Source organism: Budorcas taxicolor, chromosome 23, assembly GCF_023091745.1.
Source record: "Budorcas taxicolor isolate Tak-1 chromosome 23, Takin1.1, whole genome shotgun sequence".
In the NCBI taxonomy this organism is placed as follows: domain Eukaryota; kingdom Metazoa; phylum Chordata; class Mammalia; order Artiodactyla; family Bovidae; genus Budorcas; species Budorcas taxicolor.
In genome coordinates, this window is record NC_068932.1 from 549,733 (window position 1) to 568,334 (window position 18,602).

At 37.3% G+C, this 18,602-nt stretch overlaps 1 protein-coding gene across 1 annotated transcript; it reads left to right on the forward strand.

Moving 5' to 3' along the window:
* The first annotated feature begins 1,201 nt into the window (after positions 1-1,201).
* On the forward strand, positions 1,202-2,143 carry LOC128067940 (olfactory receptor 5D18). The gene has a single exon (XM_052661071.1). The coding sequence runs from the start codon at positions 1,202-1,204 to the stop codon at positions 2,141-2,143; it is 942 nt and encodes a 313-aa protein (XP_052517031.1).
* Positions 2,144-18,602: the final 16,459 nt, after the last annotated feature.

Below are 18,602 nucleotides of genomic sequence, written 5' to 3' on the forward strand. Positions count from 1 at the left end.
AGGTATTGGTCACCATTTGGAGAAATAGAATTATTTTATATTACTTTTTTCTATTGAAGTATTTCCATAGTACAGTGCTACCTTAAGTGTTTAATCTTTCTCCTTTAGAGGTAATATATGGACAGAATAAATATTCTATGAATCTTGAAAGGAGAAAAAAGAGAGAGAAAGGCCAAAAACTGGACATTTCTAAGTCAATTTTTAATAAGGATAGCTATTCTTTCTGAGAGAATATTTTTCTCAAATTTCTTTCCTTGATGCTTTCTAGTATAGCTCTGTGATACGAATACTTTCATCAGGCACATTCCAAAGTCTCCAGTTTGTCATAAATTAGTATGATAATAAATAAAGAAAATAACATCTGGACCTGGATCAAGATTACTGTAGACAAATGAGTAATTGCTGGGAGACTGGATCAGCGTTCATGTCATAGATGTGTAGATTGAGCCTTATTTGCATGGTATAGGGAAAGCCAAAAATTTCCATCTTCTGCTTTGCCATCTCTAGAATAAATAGCTACACTAGATTATCTTTATTATTTTTTCAATATTATTATTCCTCAAGCAATGATGGGGGATTAACAACCTGGACTTGCTAAGTTGAGAAGTACACTCTGTGAAAAATTATAATTTATTTTGAAAACAAGTTTACTCATTCAGAAGCAAAACAAGTGTTAAAGTGCTTTATGGAATTAATAGTAAAGGGACAAATGTAAAGTGTTAGGTGTGTCATTTTTAATGTCACATTCTGAACATACAATGCAAAATTTAATTTGTTTAGAAATTTATCACTTTTACTATTAGTTATAGAACTGAAACAAGTAGCTCTGGTACTAGGGTAAATTAATCTTTTATGAAATTATAAAGTTCAAGAAAATCTGAAGGTATTATGAGAGGATTTCATTTAAAATAATCCCAAGTGACTTGAACTCATCTTTTTACTTTGAAATATTAAAAATTAAAATTGAGAACTAAGAAAGTTCAATAATTATAATTTTACTTAAATAAAATGTTTAAAAGTTTGTCATTTTTAAAAAATTTACTTTTAGCATAGCATGCATAGAAAATACATAGATTCTAAAAGAGACACTTTGCTTCATCTTCCAGCTTTGGTAAGGAGTAGTTAACTAAATGTCTTACATCCTTATTTACCTTAATATTTTTCTTTCTAGGACTGATTCAGATTCTGACAAACGGAAACCATGTTTCTATCAGAGAGAAATAAAAGTGGGGCCACGTTCACTCTCCTGGGCTTCTCCAATTACCCAGAGTTGCAAGTCCCCCTCTTCTTGACATTCCTGGCCATCTACAGTGTCACTGTGGTAGGGAATCTTGGGATGATTGTAATCATCAAAATTAACCCCAAACTGCACACCCCCATGTACTTTTTCCTCAGCCACCTCTCCTTTGTGGACTTTTGTTATTCCTCCATCGTTGCTCCCAAGACCATGGTGAACTTCATGGTAGAAGACAGAACCATTTCATTTGTAGGCTGTGTAATACAATTCTTTTTCTTTTGTACCTTTGTGGTGACTGAGTCCTTTTTATTAGCTGTGATGGCCTATGACCGCTTTGTGGCCATCTGCAACCCTCTACTCTACATGGTGGCCATGTCCCCAAGACTCTGTGCCACATTAGTGGTTGGATCTTATGCTTGGGGAATAGCTTGCTCCTTGATACTCACCTGTACTGTTATCAAATTATCATTTCAAGGTTTCAACACAATCGATCACTTCTTCTGTGAGTTCTCCTCCCTGCTTTCCCTCTCTTGCTCTGATACTTATCTCAACCAGTTGCTGCTTTTCATTTTTGCCACCTTTAATGAAATCAGCACACTCTTCATTATTCTCCTATCTTACGTGTTTATTGTTGTCACCATCCTCAAAATGCATTCAGCCTGTGGTCGTAGCAAAGCCTTCTCCACCTGTGCCTCCCACCTCACCACCATCAGCATCTTCCATGGCACCATCCTCTTCCTCTATTGTGTGCCCAACTCCAAAAACTCCAGGCACACAGTCAAAGTGGCATCTGTATTTTACACGGTGGTCATCCCCATGTTGAATCCCCTGATCTACAGTCTGAGAAATAAAGATGTCAAGGACACAGTCTCGAAGATCATGGACTCTAAAGTATTTTCATACTAAACATTATTCTGAAAGATTTTGCCCTTGATATGTAAATAAACTGTGTCTGCAAAGGTTGGTTGATAAAAAGAAATTTATTATTAATGAAGTGTTAATACATAAAATAGAAAGTACATGATATTTTACTTAACTGTACTAAACTTGACTCTCTCTCTTACTTACTGTAAAAAAAAGTTAGTAATCTTTCAAATCTTTTTCATTTAAAATTTTAGACAAATAATCTGATTACAACGGTTAAAAGACATAAATATCATGCGGTATACTTCTGTAATTTTAATAATTGTTAATTTCATCCTCCTTTTTTAATACTTATGATAGACTAGGCTCTCAATAATAACATGGATTCCTCTTACAAAAAGTACAAATAGCAGTTAAGACATAGCGTTCATACTTCAAGGAATAAAAATTCAGTGATGATAGTAGGGCACTTTAAAAAGTGGAAATTGTATAAGAGAGAAAACAGTAAGTATAATAGAAGGTTTCGCAGGAAATTTTTCAAGTCTTTAAGAGAGATACTTTTATCAAATAGGTATTATGTACTCTGGTTTGGATAACAGAAAGAGTTTTAGGAGACATATTTCAACATAGGAGTTTTATCCAGGAGACTAAAGACTGAGAAAGAAGGAGGTCAGAGTGCAATACTGAGTCAATGATACAACAATGATTTTTTTTAATTGAATAAATACTGTGCTTGCATATTTGGATATTTTTGTTGTATTGTATATACAGGTTACTTGGCATGAATGAAAGTTGATAAGACATGGTCTATATTCCGAATGTGTTTTCAAAAGAGCTCCATTGTGGCAACATAATCAGCTATGATTGTTGTTGAGTCACTCAGTTGTGTCCAATTCTTCTGCAATCCTGTGGACTCTAGTCCACCAGGATCCTCTATCCATGGGATTTTCCAGGCAAGAATACTGGAGTGGGTTGCCATTTCCTTCTCCAGTGATAGAGTCCACCACAGACTTAAAAATGGTAGACCAGATCTCAGAAAATTTTACATACAGACAGGAAACATGGTGAGTACCTACCTAATATGCATTTCAAGTATTATTCTGCCTATGAAGACATCAGAAATATTATCAATTCTTTTTGTTTTCCTGAATAAAATGTCTATGTCCTTCTCAACTAAAGAAAGTGAAAGTGAAAGTTGCTTAGTTGTATCCTATTCTTTGTGACCCCATGGACTAGTCCAGAGAATTCTCCAGGCCAAAATACTGGACTAGGTAGCCTTCCCGTTTTCCAGGGAATCTTCCCAACCCAGGGATCGAACCGTGGTCTCACACATTGCATGCAGATTCTTTACCAGTTGAGCCACAAGGGAAACCCTCTCAACTAAACTCATAGCTTTAAAAAAAACAGTACTTGGAGTTGCCCTAAGTGTTGAAAACCAGTTGCCTATATGACCATATTCAACATATGACAAGAAGGTAGTCACTAGCATCCAGATTTATTCAATCTGGCAAATTAGAAATACTAGATCTTTGGACTTTCCTGGTGGTCCAAAGGCTAAGAGTCTGCACTCCCAATTCAGGAATCGTGGCTTTGATCTCTGGTCAGGGAACTAGATTCCTCGTGCTGCAACTAAACGACTCTATGTGCTGCAACTAAGATCTGGTGTAGCCAAATGAAAAATATTGAAAAACAGAAATACCAGGTCTTCCAGTGTTCTGGTCTGGAAAATTCTGTGGACTGTATAGTCCATGGGGTCGCAAAGAGTCAGACACGACTCAGAGACTTTCACTTCACCTAACATTAATAGCTCACTTGCTTGAATAATTTGTACACTATTCTCTCTACTCAATATGTCTAGATAAATTCTACAATGTCTTCTTTTCAAAAGATCTAAACACTCATAATATTTGAGAGCATTAAATGTAAATGGGAATAGAATCTGTCAGAATTTGTGCTGGAATAGGAATGACACAAATATTTCAGCCACTTTCTCACAGCTGTTTTTCCTCAAATTTTTTAAAGTAATGCATTAAAATTAGATTGCCTTCTAATTTTGCTGAGGACTAAAATTTTGGATCATATATCTTTTAAGATGATTTTCTGCCCAATATGGTAGTTTTCAACATGATCCCAATTCTTCAGTTATGCAGGTATCCACACCCGTTTATACTCTTCTGATTAATGGTGGAATCAATTTCTCCATGTTCTGAATATAGACTACTTTGTGACTAGCTTTGGCTGATATAGAAGGTAGCTGAAGAGAGATTGTGCCATCTTCAAGCATCTGATGGCCCTGTGGCTTTCTCATAATCTTTTGGAATTTGCATAGTCTCTTGAAAAAGCTGCCATGTGAATAAGCACAGGCTAGCCTATTGAATAATGAACAATATGCCTTACATCCCTATTCTATGACATAGCATTTAGCAACCTCCTGACTGGAGTGTGAGGCCTTCTTATATCACCTAGACTGCAAAGTTGATAAAATACATGTAAGGACACCAGCCAAGCTCAGCCATGTCAAGATCAGATGAGGGCACTGACCTTACTGACTGATGGAATAGTGATTCATGCAATAAGCAGCTGTGTTTTTTGTTGTTGTTGTTTTGTTTTGTTTTGTTTTGTTTGTTTTAAGCTAGTGTTTTGGAGTAGCATGTTGTGCTTTCTTTAAAACCAATGACCATTCATCTGCTGATGGACATCTAGGTTGTTTCCATGTCCTGGCTATTATAAACAGTGCTGCGATGAACATTGGGGTACATGTGTCTCTTTCAATTCTGGTTTCCTCGGTGTGTATGCCCAGCAGTGGGTCATAAGGTAGTTCTATTTGCAATTTTTAAAGGAATCTCCACACTGTTCTCCATAGTGGCTGTACTAGTTTGCATTCCCACCAACAGTGTAGGAGGGTTCCCTTTTCTCCACACCCTCTCCAGCATTTATTGCTTGCAGATTTTCGGATCGCAGACATTCTGACTGGTGTGAGATGGTACGTCATTGTGGTTTTGATTTGCATTTCTCTAATAATGAGTGATGTTGAGCATCTTTTCATGTGTTTGTTAGCCATCCGTATGTCTTCTTTGGAGAAATGTCTATTTAGTTCCTTGGCCCATTTTTTGATTGATTCGTTTATTTTTCTGGAATTGAGCTGCATAAGTTGCTTGTATATTTTTGAGATTAGTTGTTTGTCAGTTGCTTCATTTGCTATTATTTTCTCCCATTCAGAAGGCTGTCTTTTCACTTTGCTTATATTTTCCTTTGTTGTGCAGAAGCTTTTAATTTTACTTAGATCCCATTTGTTTATTTTTGCTTTTATTTCCAGTATTCTGGGAGGTGGATCATAGAGGATCCTGCTGTGATTTATGTCGGAGAGTATTTTGCCTATGTTCTCCTCTAGGAGTTTTATAGTTTCTGGTCTTACATTTAGATCTTTAATCCATTTTGAGTTTATTTTCGTGTGTGGTGTTAGAAAGTGATCTACTTTCATTCTTTTGCAAGTGGTTGACCAGTTTTCCCAGCACCACTTGTTGAAGAGATTGTCTTTACTCCATTGTATATTCTTGCCTCCTTTGTCAAAGATAAGGTGTCCATATGTGTGTGGATTTATCTCTGGGCTTTCTATTTTGTTCCATTGATCTATATGTCTGTCTTTGTGCCAGTACCATACTGTTTTGATGACTGTGGCTTTGTAGTAGAGCCTGAAGTCAGGCAAGTTGATTCCTCCAGTTCCATTCTTATTTCTCAAGATTGCTTTGGCAATTCGAGGTTTTTGTATTTCCATACAAATCTTGAAATTATTTGTTCTAGTTCTGTGAAAAACATGGCTGGTAGCTTGATAGGGATTGCACTGAATTTGTAAATTGCTTTGAGTAGTATACTCATTTTCACTATATTGATTCTTCCGATCCATGAACATGGTATATTTCTCCATCTATTAGTGTCCTCTTTGATTTCTTTCATCAGTGTTTTATAGTTTTCTATATATAGGTCTTTAGTTTCTTTAGGTAGATATATTCCTAAGTATTTTATTCTTTTCGTTGCAATGGTGAATGGAATTGTTTCCTTAATTTCTTTTTCTACTTTCTCATTATTAGTGTATAGGAATGCAAGGGATTTCTGTCTGTTGATCTTATATCCTGCAACTTTACTATATTCATTGATGAGCTCTAGTAATTTTCTGGTGGAGTCTTTAGGGTTTTCCATGTAGAGGATCATGTCATCTGCAAACAGTGAGAGTTTTACTTCTTCTTTTCCAATTTGGATTCCTTTTATTTCTTTTTCTGCTCTGATTGCTGTGGCCAAAACTTCCAGAACTATGTTGAATAGTAGCAGTGAAAGTGGACACCCTTATCTTGTTCCTGACTTTAGGGGGAATGCTTTCAATTTTTCACCATTGAGGATAATGTTTGCTGTGGGTTTGTCATATATAGCTTTTATTATGTTGAGGTATGTTCCTTCTATTCCTGCTTTCTGGAGAGTTTTTATCATAAATGGATGTTGAATTTTGTCAAAGGCCTTCTCTGCATCTATTGAGATAATCATATGGGTTTTATTTTTCAATTTGTTAATGTGGTGAATTACATTGATTGATTTGCGGATATTGAAGAATCCTTGCATCCCTGGGATAAAGCCCACTTGGTCATGGTGTATGATCTTTTTAATGTGTTGTTGGATTCTGATTGCTAGAATTTTGTTGAGGATTTTTGCATCTATGTTCATCAGTGATATTGGCCTGTAGTTTTCTTTTTTTATGACATCTTTGTCAGGTTTTGCTATTAGGGTGATGGTGGCCTCATAGAATGAGTTTGGAAGTTTACCTTCCTCTGCAATTTTCTGGAACAGTTTGAGTAGGATAGGTGTTAGCTCTTCTCTAAATTTTTGGTAGAATTCAGCTGTGAAGCCGTCTGGACCTGGGCTTTTGTTTGCTGGAAGATTTCTGATTACAGTTTCAATTTCCGTGCTTGTGATGGGTCTGTTAAGATTTTCTATTTCTTCCTGGTTCAGTTTTGGAAAATTGTACTTTTCTAAGAATTTGTCCATTTCTTCCACGTTGTCCATTTTATTGGCATACAACTGCTGATAGTAGTTTCTTATGATCCTTTGTATTTCTGTGTTGTCTGTTGTGATCTCTCCATTTTCATTTCTAATTTTATTGGTTTGATTTTTCTCTCTTTGCTTCTTGATGAGTCTGACTAATGGTTTGTCAATTTTATTTATCCTTTCAAAGAACCAGCTTTTGGCTTTGTTGATTTTTGCTATGGTCTCTTTTGTTTCTTTTGCATTTATTTCTGGCCTAATTTTTAAGATTTCTTTCCTTCTACTAACTCTGGGGTTCTCCAATTCTTCCTTTTCTAGTTGCTTTAGTTGTAGAGTTAGGTTATTTATTTGACTTTTTTCTTGTTTCTTGAGGTATGCCTGTATTGCTATGAACTTTCCTCTTAGCACTGCTTTTATAGTGTCCCACAGGTTTTCGGTCGTTGTGTTTTCATTTTCATTAGTTTCTATGCATATTTTGATTTCTTTTTTTATTTCTTCTGTGATTTGTTGGTTATTCAGAAGTGTGTTGTTCAACCTCCACATGTTGGAATTTTTAGTAGTTTTTCTCCTGTAATTGAGATCTAATCTTAATGCATTATGGTCAGAAAAGATGCTTGGAATGATTTCGATTTTTTTGAATTTATCAAGGTTAGATTTATGGCCCAGGATGTGATCTATCCTGGAGAAGGTTCCATGAGCACTTGAAAAAAAGGTGAAATTCATTGTTTTGGGGTGAAATGTCCTATAGATATCAATTAGGTCTAACTGATCTAAAGTATCATTTAAAGTTTGCATTTCTTTGTTAATTTTCTGTTTAGTTGATCTGTCCATAGGTGTGAGTGGGGTATTAAAGTCTCCCACTATTATTGTGTTATTGTTGATTTCCCCTTTCATACTTGTTAGCATTTGTCTTACATATTGCGGTGCTCCTATGTTGGGTGCATATATATTTATAATTGTTATATCTTCTTCTTAGATTGATCCTTTGATCATTATGTAACGTCCTTCTTTGTCTCTTTTCACAGCCTTTGTTTTAAAGTCTATTTTATCAGATATGAGTATTGCCACTCCTGCTTTCTTTTGGTCTCTCTTTGTGTGGTATATCTTTTTCCAGCCCTTCACTTTCAGTCTGTATGTGTCCCTTGTTTTGAGGTGGGTCTCCTGTAAGCAGCATATAGAGGGGACTTGTTTTTGTATCCATTCGGCCAGTCTTTGCCTTTTGGTTGGGGCGTTCAACCCATTTACGTTTAAGGTAATTATTGATAAGTATGATCCTGTTACCATTTACTTTATTGTTTTGGGTTCGGGTTTATACACCCTTTTCGTGTTTCCTGTCTAGAGAATATCCTTTAGAATTTGTTGGAGAGTTGGTTTGGTGGTGCTGAATTCTCTCAGCTTTTGCTTGTCTGTAAAGCTTTTGATTTCTCCTTCGTATTTGAATGAGATCCTTGCTGGGTACAGTAATCTGGGCTGTAGGTTATTGTATTACTCAGCCGTTAAAAAGAATTCATTTGAATCAGTTCTGATGAGATGGATGAAACTGGAGCCGATTATACAGAGTGAAGTAAGCCAGAAAGAAAAACACCAATACAGTATACTAACACATATATATGGAATTTAGAAAGATGGCAATGACGACCCTGAAGGCAAGACAGTAAAAAAGACACAGATGTGTATAACGGACTTTTGGACTCAGAGGGAGAGGGAGAGGGTGGGATGATTTGGGAGAATGGCATTCTAACATGTATACTATCATGTAAGAATTGAATCGCCGGTCTATGTCCGACGCAGGATACAGCATGCTTGGGGCTGGTGCATGGGGATGACCCACAGAGATGTTATGGGGAGGGAGGTGGGAGGGGGGGTTCATGTTTGGGAACGCATGTAAGAATTAAAGATTTTAAAATTAAAAAAATAAAAAACTAAAAAAAAAAATAAATAAATAAAACCAATGACCTACTTAATTTCTGACACTACCACAAAGACCTTCTCAAGTCTTATATAGCAACTAAGCATATCAACTTTTCTTAAATGCAACTTGATTAAAATGTGTAATTAAAAAGTTTAGACAATTTAACTTGTTAATGTCATTGAATCTTTTGATACAATACTTTAATAAAATTATAGTATCTTGTTTGTATAAATGTAGTTCATCAAAAACTAACTTCAAAATTTTACTATAAATTTTATTAAAATGATCATTAAATAAAATTAAATTATAAGTTTCTGTTCAGTTCAGTTCAGTTCAGTCCCTTAGTCGTGTTTGACTCTTTGCAACCCCATGAATCGCAGCATGCCAGGCCTCCCTGTCCATCACCATCTCCCGGAGTTCACTCAAACTCACGTCCATCAAGTTGATGATGCCATCCAACTATCTCATCCTCTTTTTGTCTCCTTCTCCTCCTGCCCCCAATCTCTCCCAACATCAGAGACTTTTCCAGTGAGTCAACTCTCTGCATGAGGTGGCCAAAGTACTGGAATTTCAGCTTTAGCATCATTCCTTCCAATGAATACCGAGGGCTGATCTTTAGAATGGACTGGTTGGAACTCTTTGCAGTCCAAGGGACTCTCAAGAGCCTTTTCTAACACAACAGTTCAAAAGCATCAATTCTTCGGCACTCTGCTTTCTTCACAGTCCAATTCTCACATCCATACATGACCACTGGAAAAACCATAGCCTTGACTAGACGGACCTTTGTTGGCAAACTAATGTCTCTGCTTTTCAGTATGCTATCTAGGTTGGTCAAAACTTTCCTTCCAAGGAGTAAGCGTCTTTTAATTTCATGGCTGCAGTCACCATCTGCAGTGATTTTGGAGCCCCCAAAAATAAAGTCTGACACTGTTTCCACTGTTTCCCCATCTATTTCCCATGAAGTGATGGGACCAGATGCCATAATCTTTGTTTTCTGAATGTTGAGCTTTCACTCTCCTCTTGCACTTTCATCAAGAGACTTCTTAGTTCCTCTTCACCTTCTGCAATAAGGGTGGTGTCATCTGCATATCTGAGGTTATTGATATTTCTCCCAGCAATCTTGATTCCAGCTTGTGCTTCCTCCAGTCCAGTGTTTCTCATGATGTACTCTGCATATAAGTAAGCAGAGTGACAATATACAGCCTTGACGTACTCCTTTTCCTTTTTGGAACCAGTCTGTTGTTCTATGTCCAGTTCTAACTGTTGCTTCCTGACCTGCATATAGGTTTCTCAAGAGGCAGGTCAGGTGGTCTGGTATTTCCATCTCTTTCAGAATTTTCCACAGTTTATTCTGATCCACACAGTCAAAGGCTTTGGCATAGTCAATAAAGCAGAAATAGATGTTTTTCTGGAACTCTCTTGCTTTTTCCATGATCCAGCGGATGTTGGCCATTCGATCTCTGGCTCCTCTGCCTTTTCTAAAGCCAGCTTCAACATCAGGAAGTTCATGATTCACATAGTGCTGAAGGCTGGCTTGGAGAATTTTGAGCATTACTTTACTAGCATGTGAGATGAGTGCAATTGTGTGGTAGTTTGAGCATTCTTTGGCATTGCCTTTCTTTGTGATTCACTTACCTTTTCCAGTCCTGTGGCCACTGCTGAGTTTTCCAAATTTGCTGGCATACTGAGTGCAGCACTTTCACAGCATCATCTTTCAGGATTTGAAATAGCTCAACTGGAATTCCATCACCTCCACTAGCTTTGTTTACAGTGTTTTCTAAGGCCCACTTGACTTCACATTCCAGCATGTCTGGCTCTAGGTGAGTGATCACACCATGGTGATTATCTTGGTCATGAAAATCTTTTTTGTACAGTTCTTCTGTGTGTTCTTGCCATCTCTTCTTAATATCTTCTGCTTCTGTTAGGTCCATACCATTTCTGTCCTTTATTGAGCCCATCTTTGCATGAAATATTCCCTTGGTATCTCTAATTTTCTTGTAGAGATCTCTAGTCTTTCCCATTCTGTTGTTTTCCTCTATTTCTTTGCATTGATGGCTGAGGAAGTCTTTCTTATCCCTCCTTGCTATTCTTTGGAACTCTGCATTCAGATGCTTATATCTTTGCTTTTCTCCTTTACTTTTTGCTTCTCTTCTTTTCACAGCTATAGTACTTCAAAAAATACCTGACCTGCCTTTAAAACTTAGATAAATAGGTAAGCAGAGATTTCCTCTGAGTGTTTTGCTTAGATGATGTAAAACATCACTGCCAATGCTGTTCTTTATAGATGTCTTTTTATTCTTTCTGTAATGGAATTCTCTCCCTCAGAGAGATGAATTTTAAAACTGGCAATACTTTCAGGGTATACTAAGAACAACAAAAATAGATACTAAATAGATGTATTATAATCATCAATCCACTACTTTCAAAATATTGCTGTATAGTCTAAAATGTATGTCTAAAGTCCTCATTTTTTTTTTTTTTTTTTGAGAAAAACAAAAAGGTATATATAAACCAGAGAGAAACAAGAAGTCATGTCAAGGGTTGGAAAAATTTTGATTATAGATAGTGTCAGGCTTTCTGGAAAGCAGTACTTCACAGCACTCTTATGTTTTAAGTTTTGGGATTTTGTTTTTGCTTTTCTAATTGGGATAATTTGAGTATTACATGAATGAATAAGAGGAATCTTTGCTTCTGAAAAATGAAATTACTTGGAATTCTTGAATCTTTGGTATATTCCTCAAGGGCACACACAACAGACCCTCCTTTGACCACTGTTGTTTTAAGGAGAGGTTATGCAGATAAGAAGCGACTTGGGAGAGATCCTTCAGGCAGACCCATTAAACAGTCTCTGCGTTGAGCAGGGAGCATGGTTTCCGGCACTGTCAGTGGCTCTGCTCTTCCTAACACAGGGCCAGATGGCAAAAAGCAAGAAACAGTAAATGAGCTCATTCTATCAGTGATTCCATTTATGACTTTGTGCAAGTTACAGCTGTCAGCATCTAAGTCATCTTGGATGGTGCATAGCTGTAATCATCTCACTTATTTTTATAAAGATGAAAGGTGTGGGTGGTTGCATTAAGAAGATTACACAGCACATACAAAGTGATCAGCAAATGTGAACAATTGCTATTATTCTCAGCAAAGGCAGATCATTATTTCTATCCCTTTCTGGAATTCAGCAGAATGCTATTGTGACGTCAAACTCTATGTCCCCCAGAAAGGAACTCTAAGTGTAATATTGGCACAGTTAATAAGACTTATCCACATATTTCATAATGGCAACATAATACCTGGTTCAGAGGGTAGTGCTTGAATGCAGTAAAAAAAATGCTCTGCAGTTCATCATGACATCTGAAAAGAACTGTGTTGAACTGTAATAACATGTACCAACTTGGGTCTTTCAAGGTGGCTCAGTGGATAAAGAATCCACCTGCAATTCAGGAGACACAGGTTCAATCCCTTGGTCAGGGAGAGCCCCTGGAAGAGAGCATGGCAACCCACTCCTGTATTCTTGCCTGGAGAATCCCATGGACATAGGATCCTGGCGGGCTATGGTCCATAGAGTCACAGAGTCAGACATGACTGGAGATACTTGGCATGTACGTGAACCAGCTTTAAATAGCGTTTCCCCTCTGACTGCATCTCATACAACTCATTAATTATTTGAGGCCCAAGATGATGTTGTTTGCTTGATGTTTTGTTGATGTCCAACAGAGATCAATGATTGGTTTGGAAGCTTAAGAAATACGAGCTCCAGGGATACAAACACATGAAAATGTAAAGCATGTAACATTTTCCCTAGTAGCATCTTCACAAACAGGAAGCAAGTTCTATCTCACAGCTTACTTGGACTATATTCTGTTTGGGGGGGGCGGGGGGGGGATGGAATGAACTGTATTTCCTGGGGTCTGGAAGCTTGCTCATTTATTTGTTTTCTCATAAGGGTAACATTATTAGCCATGTATGAGATGGGGGAGAATTGTAAAAGAGGGTAGAGACATTAGACATATTTTTTAAAGTCTTAGTTAGCCTGTATTTATAGAGCATTTTAAGAAATGCCCAAATTTTGAGCACTCCTTTTTGAAAATATTCTCACTTTTTGTGCTGAGAAACAATCTCGACAGGAAATGGGGACAACTCAATCTGCAGAGCCAAATATCTTGAAACAGCTGTCAGTGTAAGAGGGAAAGAGTGTGAGCCAACAGGGAAGAATGCTTGATTCCTCTCTCCTTCCCTCCTCTTCCTTCCTCACTTTAACTCCATCCACAGAACCTGGGAAAGACAGCAGGGAAAGTCTCCTGACAGCCAATCTGAGGCTGAGAGTGGTGCTGAGGGGTCCTCGGAAGTGCTCCAGGAGGAACACAGACATGTGAACCATCTCTGGATCAGACAGGAGGGGGATTACTTTGTCCTCATGCCAAAGGGATTTGTAGATGTCTCTCTATAGCAATTTTCTGGCATTTGATACTATTGACATTTTGGCCCAAATTATATTTTTGTCTTTTCATGTGTTGTGAGTGTGTGTGGAGGATGGGGTTGGGGAGGAAGATGCTGTTCTGTACCTTGTAGACTATTTAGCAGCATCTCATCTGTCCAGGGGGATTCCCTAGTGGCTCAGAGGGTAAAGAATCTGCCTGTGATGCAGGAGACCCGGGTTCAATCTCTGGGTCAGGAAACTCCCCTGGAGATGGGAATGGTTGCCCACTCCAGTATTCTTGTCTGGAGAATTCCATGGACAGAGGAGCCTGTCAGGCTTACAGTCCATGGCAGTCTCAGTCAGGAACAGCTGAGTGACTAAGCCTTTCACTTTTACTCGTCGGTCCGCTAGATGTCAGTAGCAACCCTCCCTATTGTGCCTATCAACAACATCAAAAATTACTAAATGTCCCATGGGGTTATAATCTCTCCTAGTTAAGAACCACTCCTTTCTATAAGTAATCAGCAGCTTGATTTTTCTTTAGAAACAGGAAAAGGTTTTCCACAATTATGTGAGGGCTTCCCTGAAAGCTCAGCTGGTAAGGAATTCACCTGCAATTCAGGAGACCCACAATTATGTACTATTTTGAAATCAGAAAAGACAGGTCACTTGTACTGTCCATTAAAGAGAGAAAACCATATCCTCAAAATAATTACATTTTCAAACCGAAGTTTTTTAAGTCACATATTCTTTACCTCTTTGAGTGGCTCAGGGTAAAGAATCTGCCTTCAGTATACACCTGAGGCATTCACTCCCTGGGGTGGGAAGATAAGCCTGGAAGGAAATGGCAACCCACCCCAGTATTCTTGTCAGAGAAATCTCATGGATGGAGTGGCCTGGGAGGCTATATCCAGAGAGCTGCAAATAGTTGGACACAACTGAACACACATGCACACATTTACATTTTTGAAGTTATTTGAAGAATGTGGAAAATAGCTGGATGTGTTCGGGTTAGGTCAACATTTTTTCCCCTTAAAAATAAACAACTGGTGCCTCCAAATCACTTTACTTTTACTAAGGGTGAGGAGAGAAAATATCCTTCATTGGCATTTTCAATATGTCAAAAGCTTTGAATATATATCCCCTTTATTAAAAACACAACTACACCCACAACCCTTAAGGCTTTTATGTTTTGTGAGAATTCAGACAAGATTCTATTCTAAGGTTTCTTTTTAAAGTTATAAGAATAAAATAGTTACATATAATGGATGTTGTGAAGATCAGATATATAATGCAGCTTATGTATGCATATATAATATTCTATCTGTGCAATCTGGTTTACTATGTTGTCCCTTGCCATCTTATCATAATCATTTTTAGATCATTAAAACTTCTTCATGTATGGCAAAACCACTACAATATTGTAAAGTAATTAGCCTCCAATTAAAATAAATAAATTTATATTTTTAAAAACTTCTTCAAAAATCTGAGTGACTTTCCATAATATATATGCAGTATGTCTTTGAACGTTTTTCCTGTTGCTTGAAATTTTATTTCTAAATTTTTTATATCCTCTTTTTTTAATACGAATTTATTTATTTTAATTGGAGGCTAATTACTTTAAATATTGTAGTGGTTTTGCCATACATTGACATAAATCTGCCAAGGGTGAACATGGGTTCCCCGTCCTGAACACCCCACTTTCCTCCCCATCCCATCCCTCTGGGTCATCCCAATGCACCAACCCCAAGCACCCTGTCTCATGCATCAAACCTGGACTGGCGATTTGTTTCACATATGATAATATACATGTTTCAATGCCATTCTCCCAAATCATCCCACCCTCATTCTCTCCCACAGAGTCCAAAGGACTGTTCTGTACATCTGTGTCTAAATATAGAGTTATCATCATCATCTTTCTAAATTCCATATATATGTGTTAGTATACTGTATTGTTGTTTTTCTTTATGGCTTACTTTACTCTGTATAATAGGCACCAGTTTCATCCACCTCATTAGAACTGATTCAACTGTATTCTTTTTAATGGCTGAGTAATATTCCATTGTGTATATGTACCACAGCTTTCTTATCCATTCTTCTGCTGATGGACATCTAGGTTGCTTCCATGTCCTGGCTATTATAAACATAAAAATGCTGTGATGAACATTGGGGTACACGTGTCTCTTTTGATTCTGATTTCCTTGGTGTATTTATGTCCATCAGTAGGATTGGTAGGTCATATGGCAGTTCTAGTTCCAGTTTTTTAAGGAATCTCCACACTGTTCTCCATAGTGGCTGTACTAGTTTGCATTCCCACCAACAGTGTAATAGGGTTCCCTTTTCTCCACACCGTCTCCAGCATTAGAAATGAAAATGGAGAAATCACAACAGATCATAAGAAACTTTGAGCTTTGCCTCAAGGATATCCCCCACAATATGTGCTTGTGGTGTGTGTGGGATCATCACACAAATGAAATATAGAATCCATCAAGATTCATCAGTAAGAATCCATTTTTTCAAACTTAGAAATGTACCAATTTCAGTGACTTTAGTCTTATGAGCATTCTATCTTTATGGAAAGAAATGGAGGAAGACAGCAACAAACCAGCAAGCAGAAGAAACAGACAATGAAAGCAAACAAATGTAAAGAAATACTGTGCACCTCCAAATTGCCAGGTGAGATTTCTGAATAAATACGAAAGTGCCTGAAGTCTTTCAAGCATAATCTAGTATATGCCTGGCACATCTTGTTTAACACCTTTTACAATTAATTAGATAAATACTAGATATGTGGTATTTTATACTACTAACATAGATAGTATATAACAATTCAAAAATGTTTTCTTGTTGTCCCTCAAATCCACTTCTAAGGATTTCCATAAAGAGACCCTGGATATGAGAAATTATGTAAGCACACAATCATTCATTCTAGAGTTTATGATATAGATAATTGAATAAACATTTTTGTATATAAACAGTATCTCTATCCACTAGATTAACATTGAAAATAGCAACACAAGTATGAATACCTGTATATGAACGAGTAGATGAATGAAATAAATGAATATACATCAAAGGAAAGGAATATAATGTCTCTGTTCAGAATATTTTACATGTAAATGTGTTTATTAAGGTCTTTTTTACGTTTAAAATTTGAGTTTATACAAGAATACATGGTCCTTTCTGAGCAGTGTGAGTCAAGCTGGATTTTCCTATCTTTACATAGAATTTTTTTATTGTCACAATAAATTTAATGGATGTGCATATGTGTGTATTGTGCATCTCTGTGTTTGTACCATCTATTATGGAATTAAAACAGTGTACCTTTATTGGAGTTGGTTAAGCATATGTGATAAATGTTGGATAAGTGGAAATATTTAATCAAGTATGGGACTGAACTCTGAAGAGACAGGGACAAAAAAATAGGAAAAATCTATAAATATAGATATAGATATATCTATAATATAGATGTCTCAATAATCTCACATAGGAAATCGTGTTGTGCTCTGTTGCTCAGTCGTGTCCAAGTCTCTGTGACTCTATGGACTGTAACCCACCAGGCTCCTCTGTCCATGGAATTTTTCAGGCAAAATTTCTTGAGTGGTAGCCATTTCCTCCTCCAGGGGATCATTTCCTCCCAAGGATCTTTCCCACATCTCTTGTGCCTTCTGTATTGGTAAGTGGATTCTTTACTACTAGCATATTTGTCACATATTTCTGAGAACAAAAAAATTGAAAAATCCAGAGCTCTGACAAAGACATAGAAATATACCCTAAATTATTCCAGAGACAACACTGAATGTGCCAGAAGATAGAATCACACTCACGAAAACATCATAAGTTAGTCATAGGTATTAATATTTTGCAGTATGAGTTACTTAGATATATTTAATTTTTTTCAGTTTTTTTCTTTTCTTTTTACTAAAATAAAAATGTTCACCTCTAGTAAACAAACTTTCATCATGTATTTTGGAGAAAATCTTAATTCAGTTCAGTTCAGTCGTTCAGTCATGTCTGACTATTTGAGACCCCATGAACCACAGCACGCCAGGCCTCCCTGTTCATCACCAATTCCTGGGGTTCATCCAGATTCATGTCCATTGAGTCAGTGATGCCATCTCATCACCTTCTCCTCCTGCCCTCAACCTTTCCCAGCATCAGAGTCTTTTCAAATGAGTCAGCTCTTTGCATCAGGTGGCCAAAGTATTGGAGTCTCAGCTTCAACATCAGTCCTTCCAATGAACACCCAGGACTGATCTCCTTTAGGATGGACTTGTTGGATCTCCTTGCAGTCCAAGGGACTCTCAAGAGTCTTCTCCAACACCACAGTTCAAAAGCATCAATTCTTCAGCGCTCAGCTTTCTTTGGGAGAAAGCAATGGCAACCCACTCCAGTACTCTTGCCTGGAAAAGCCCATGGATGGAGGGGCCTGGTAGGCTGCAGTCCATGAGGTCTCTAAAAGTTGAACACGACTGGGTGACCTCAGTTTCACTTTTCACTTTCATGCAGTGGAAAAGGAAATGGCAACCCACTCCAGTGTTCTTTCCTGGCGAATCCCAAGGATGAGGGAGCTGCCGTCTATGCAGTCATATAGAGTTGGAAGGACTGAAGCGACTTAGCAGCCGCTGCAGCTGCAGTTTTCTTTATAGTCCAACTCTCACATCCATACATGACTACTGGAAAAACCATAGCCTTGACTAGATGGACCTTTGTTGTCAAAGTAATGTCTCTGCTCTTCAATATGCTATCTAGGTTGGTCATAACTCTCCTTCTAAGGAGTAAGCGTATTTTAATTTCATGGCTGCAATCACCATCTGCAGTAATTTTGGAGCCCAGAAAAATAGTCATCCACTGTGTCCACTGTTTCCCCATCTATTTGCCATGAAGTGATGGGCCCAGATGCCATGATCTTAGTTTTTTGAATGTTGAGCTTTAAGCCAAATTTTTCACTCTCCGCTTTAGAGAAAGAATAAACAAAACTTGAATAAAAGGAACCAAACATAAAGATCAGAGCATAAATAAATGAAAAATATAAAGAAAATAATCACAAAGATCAATGAAACTAAAAGCTGGTTCTTTGAGAATATAAACAAAGTTGATAAGCCTTCAGTCAGACTCATCAAGAGAAGCAAAGAGAAGAC

Coding starts and splice junctions, on each gene's coding strand:
- LOC128067940 (XM_052661071.1), top strand. CDS start 1,202: ATGTTTCTATCAGAGAGAAATAAAAGTGGGGCCACGTTCACTCTCCTG.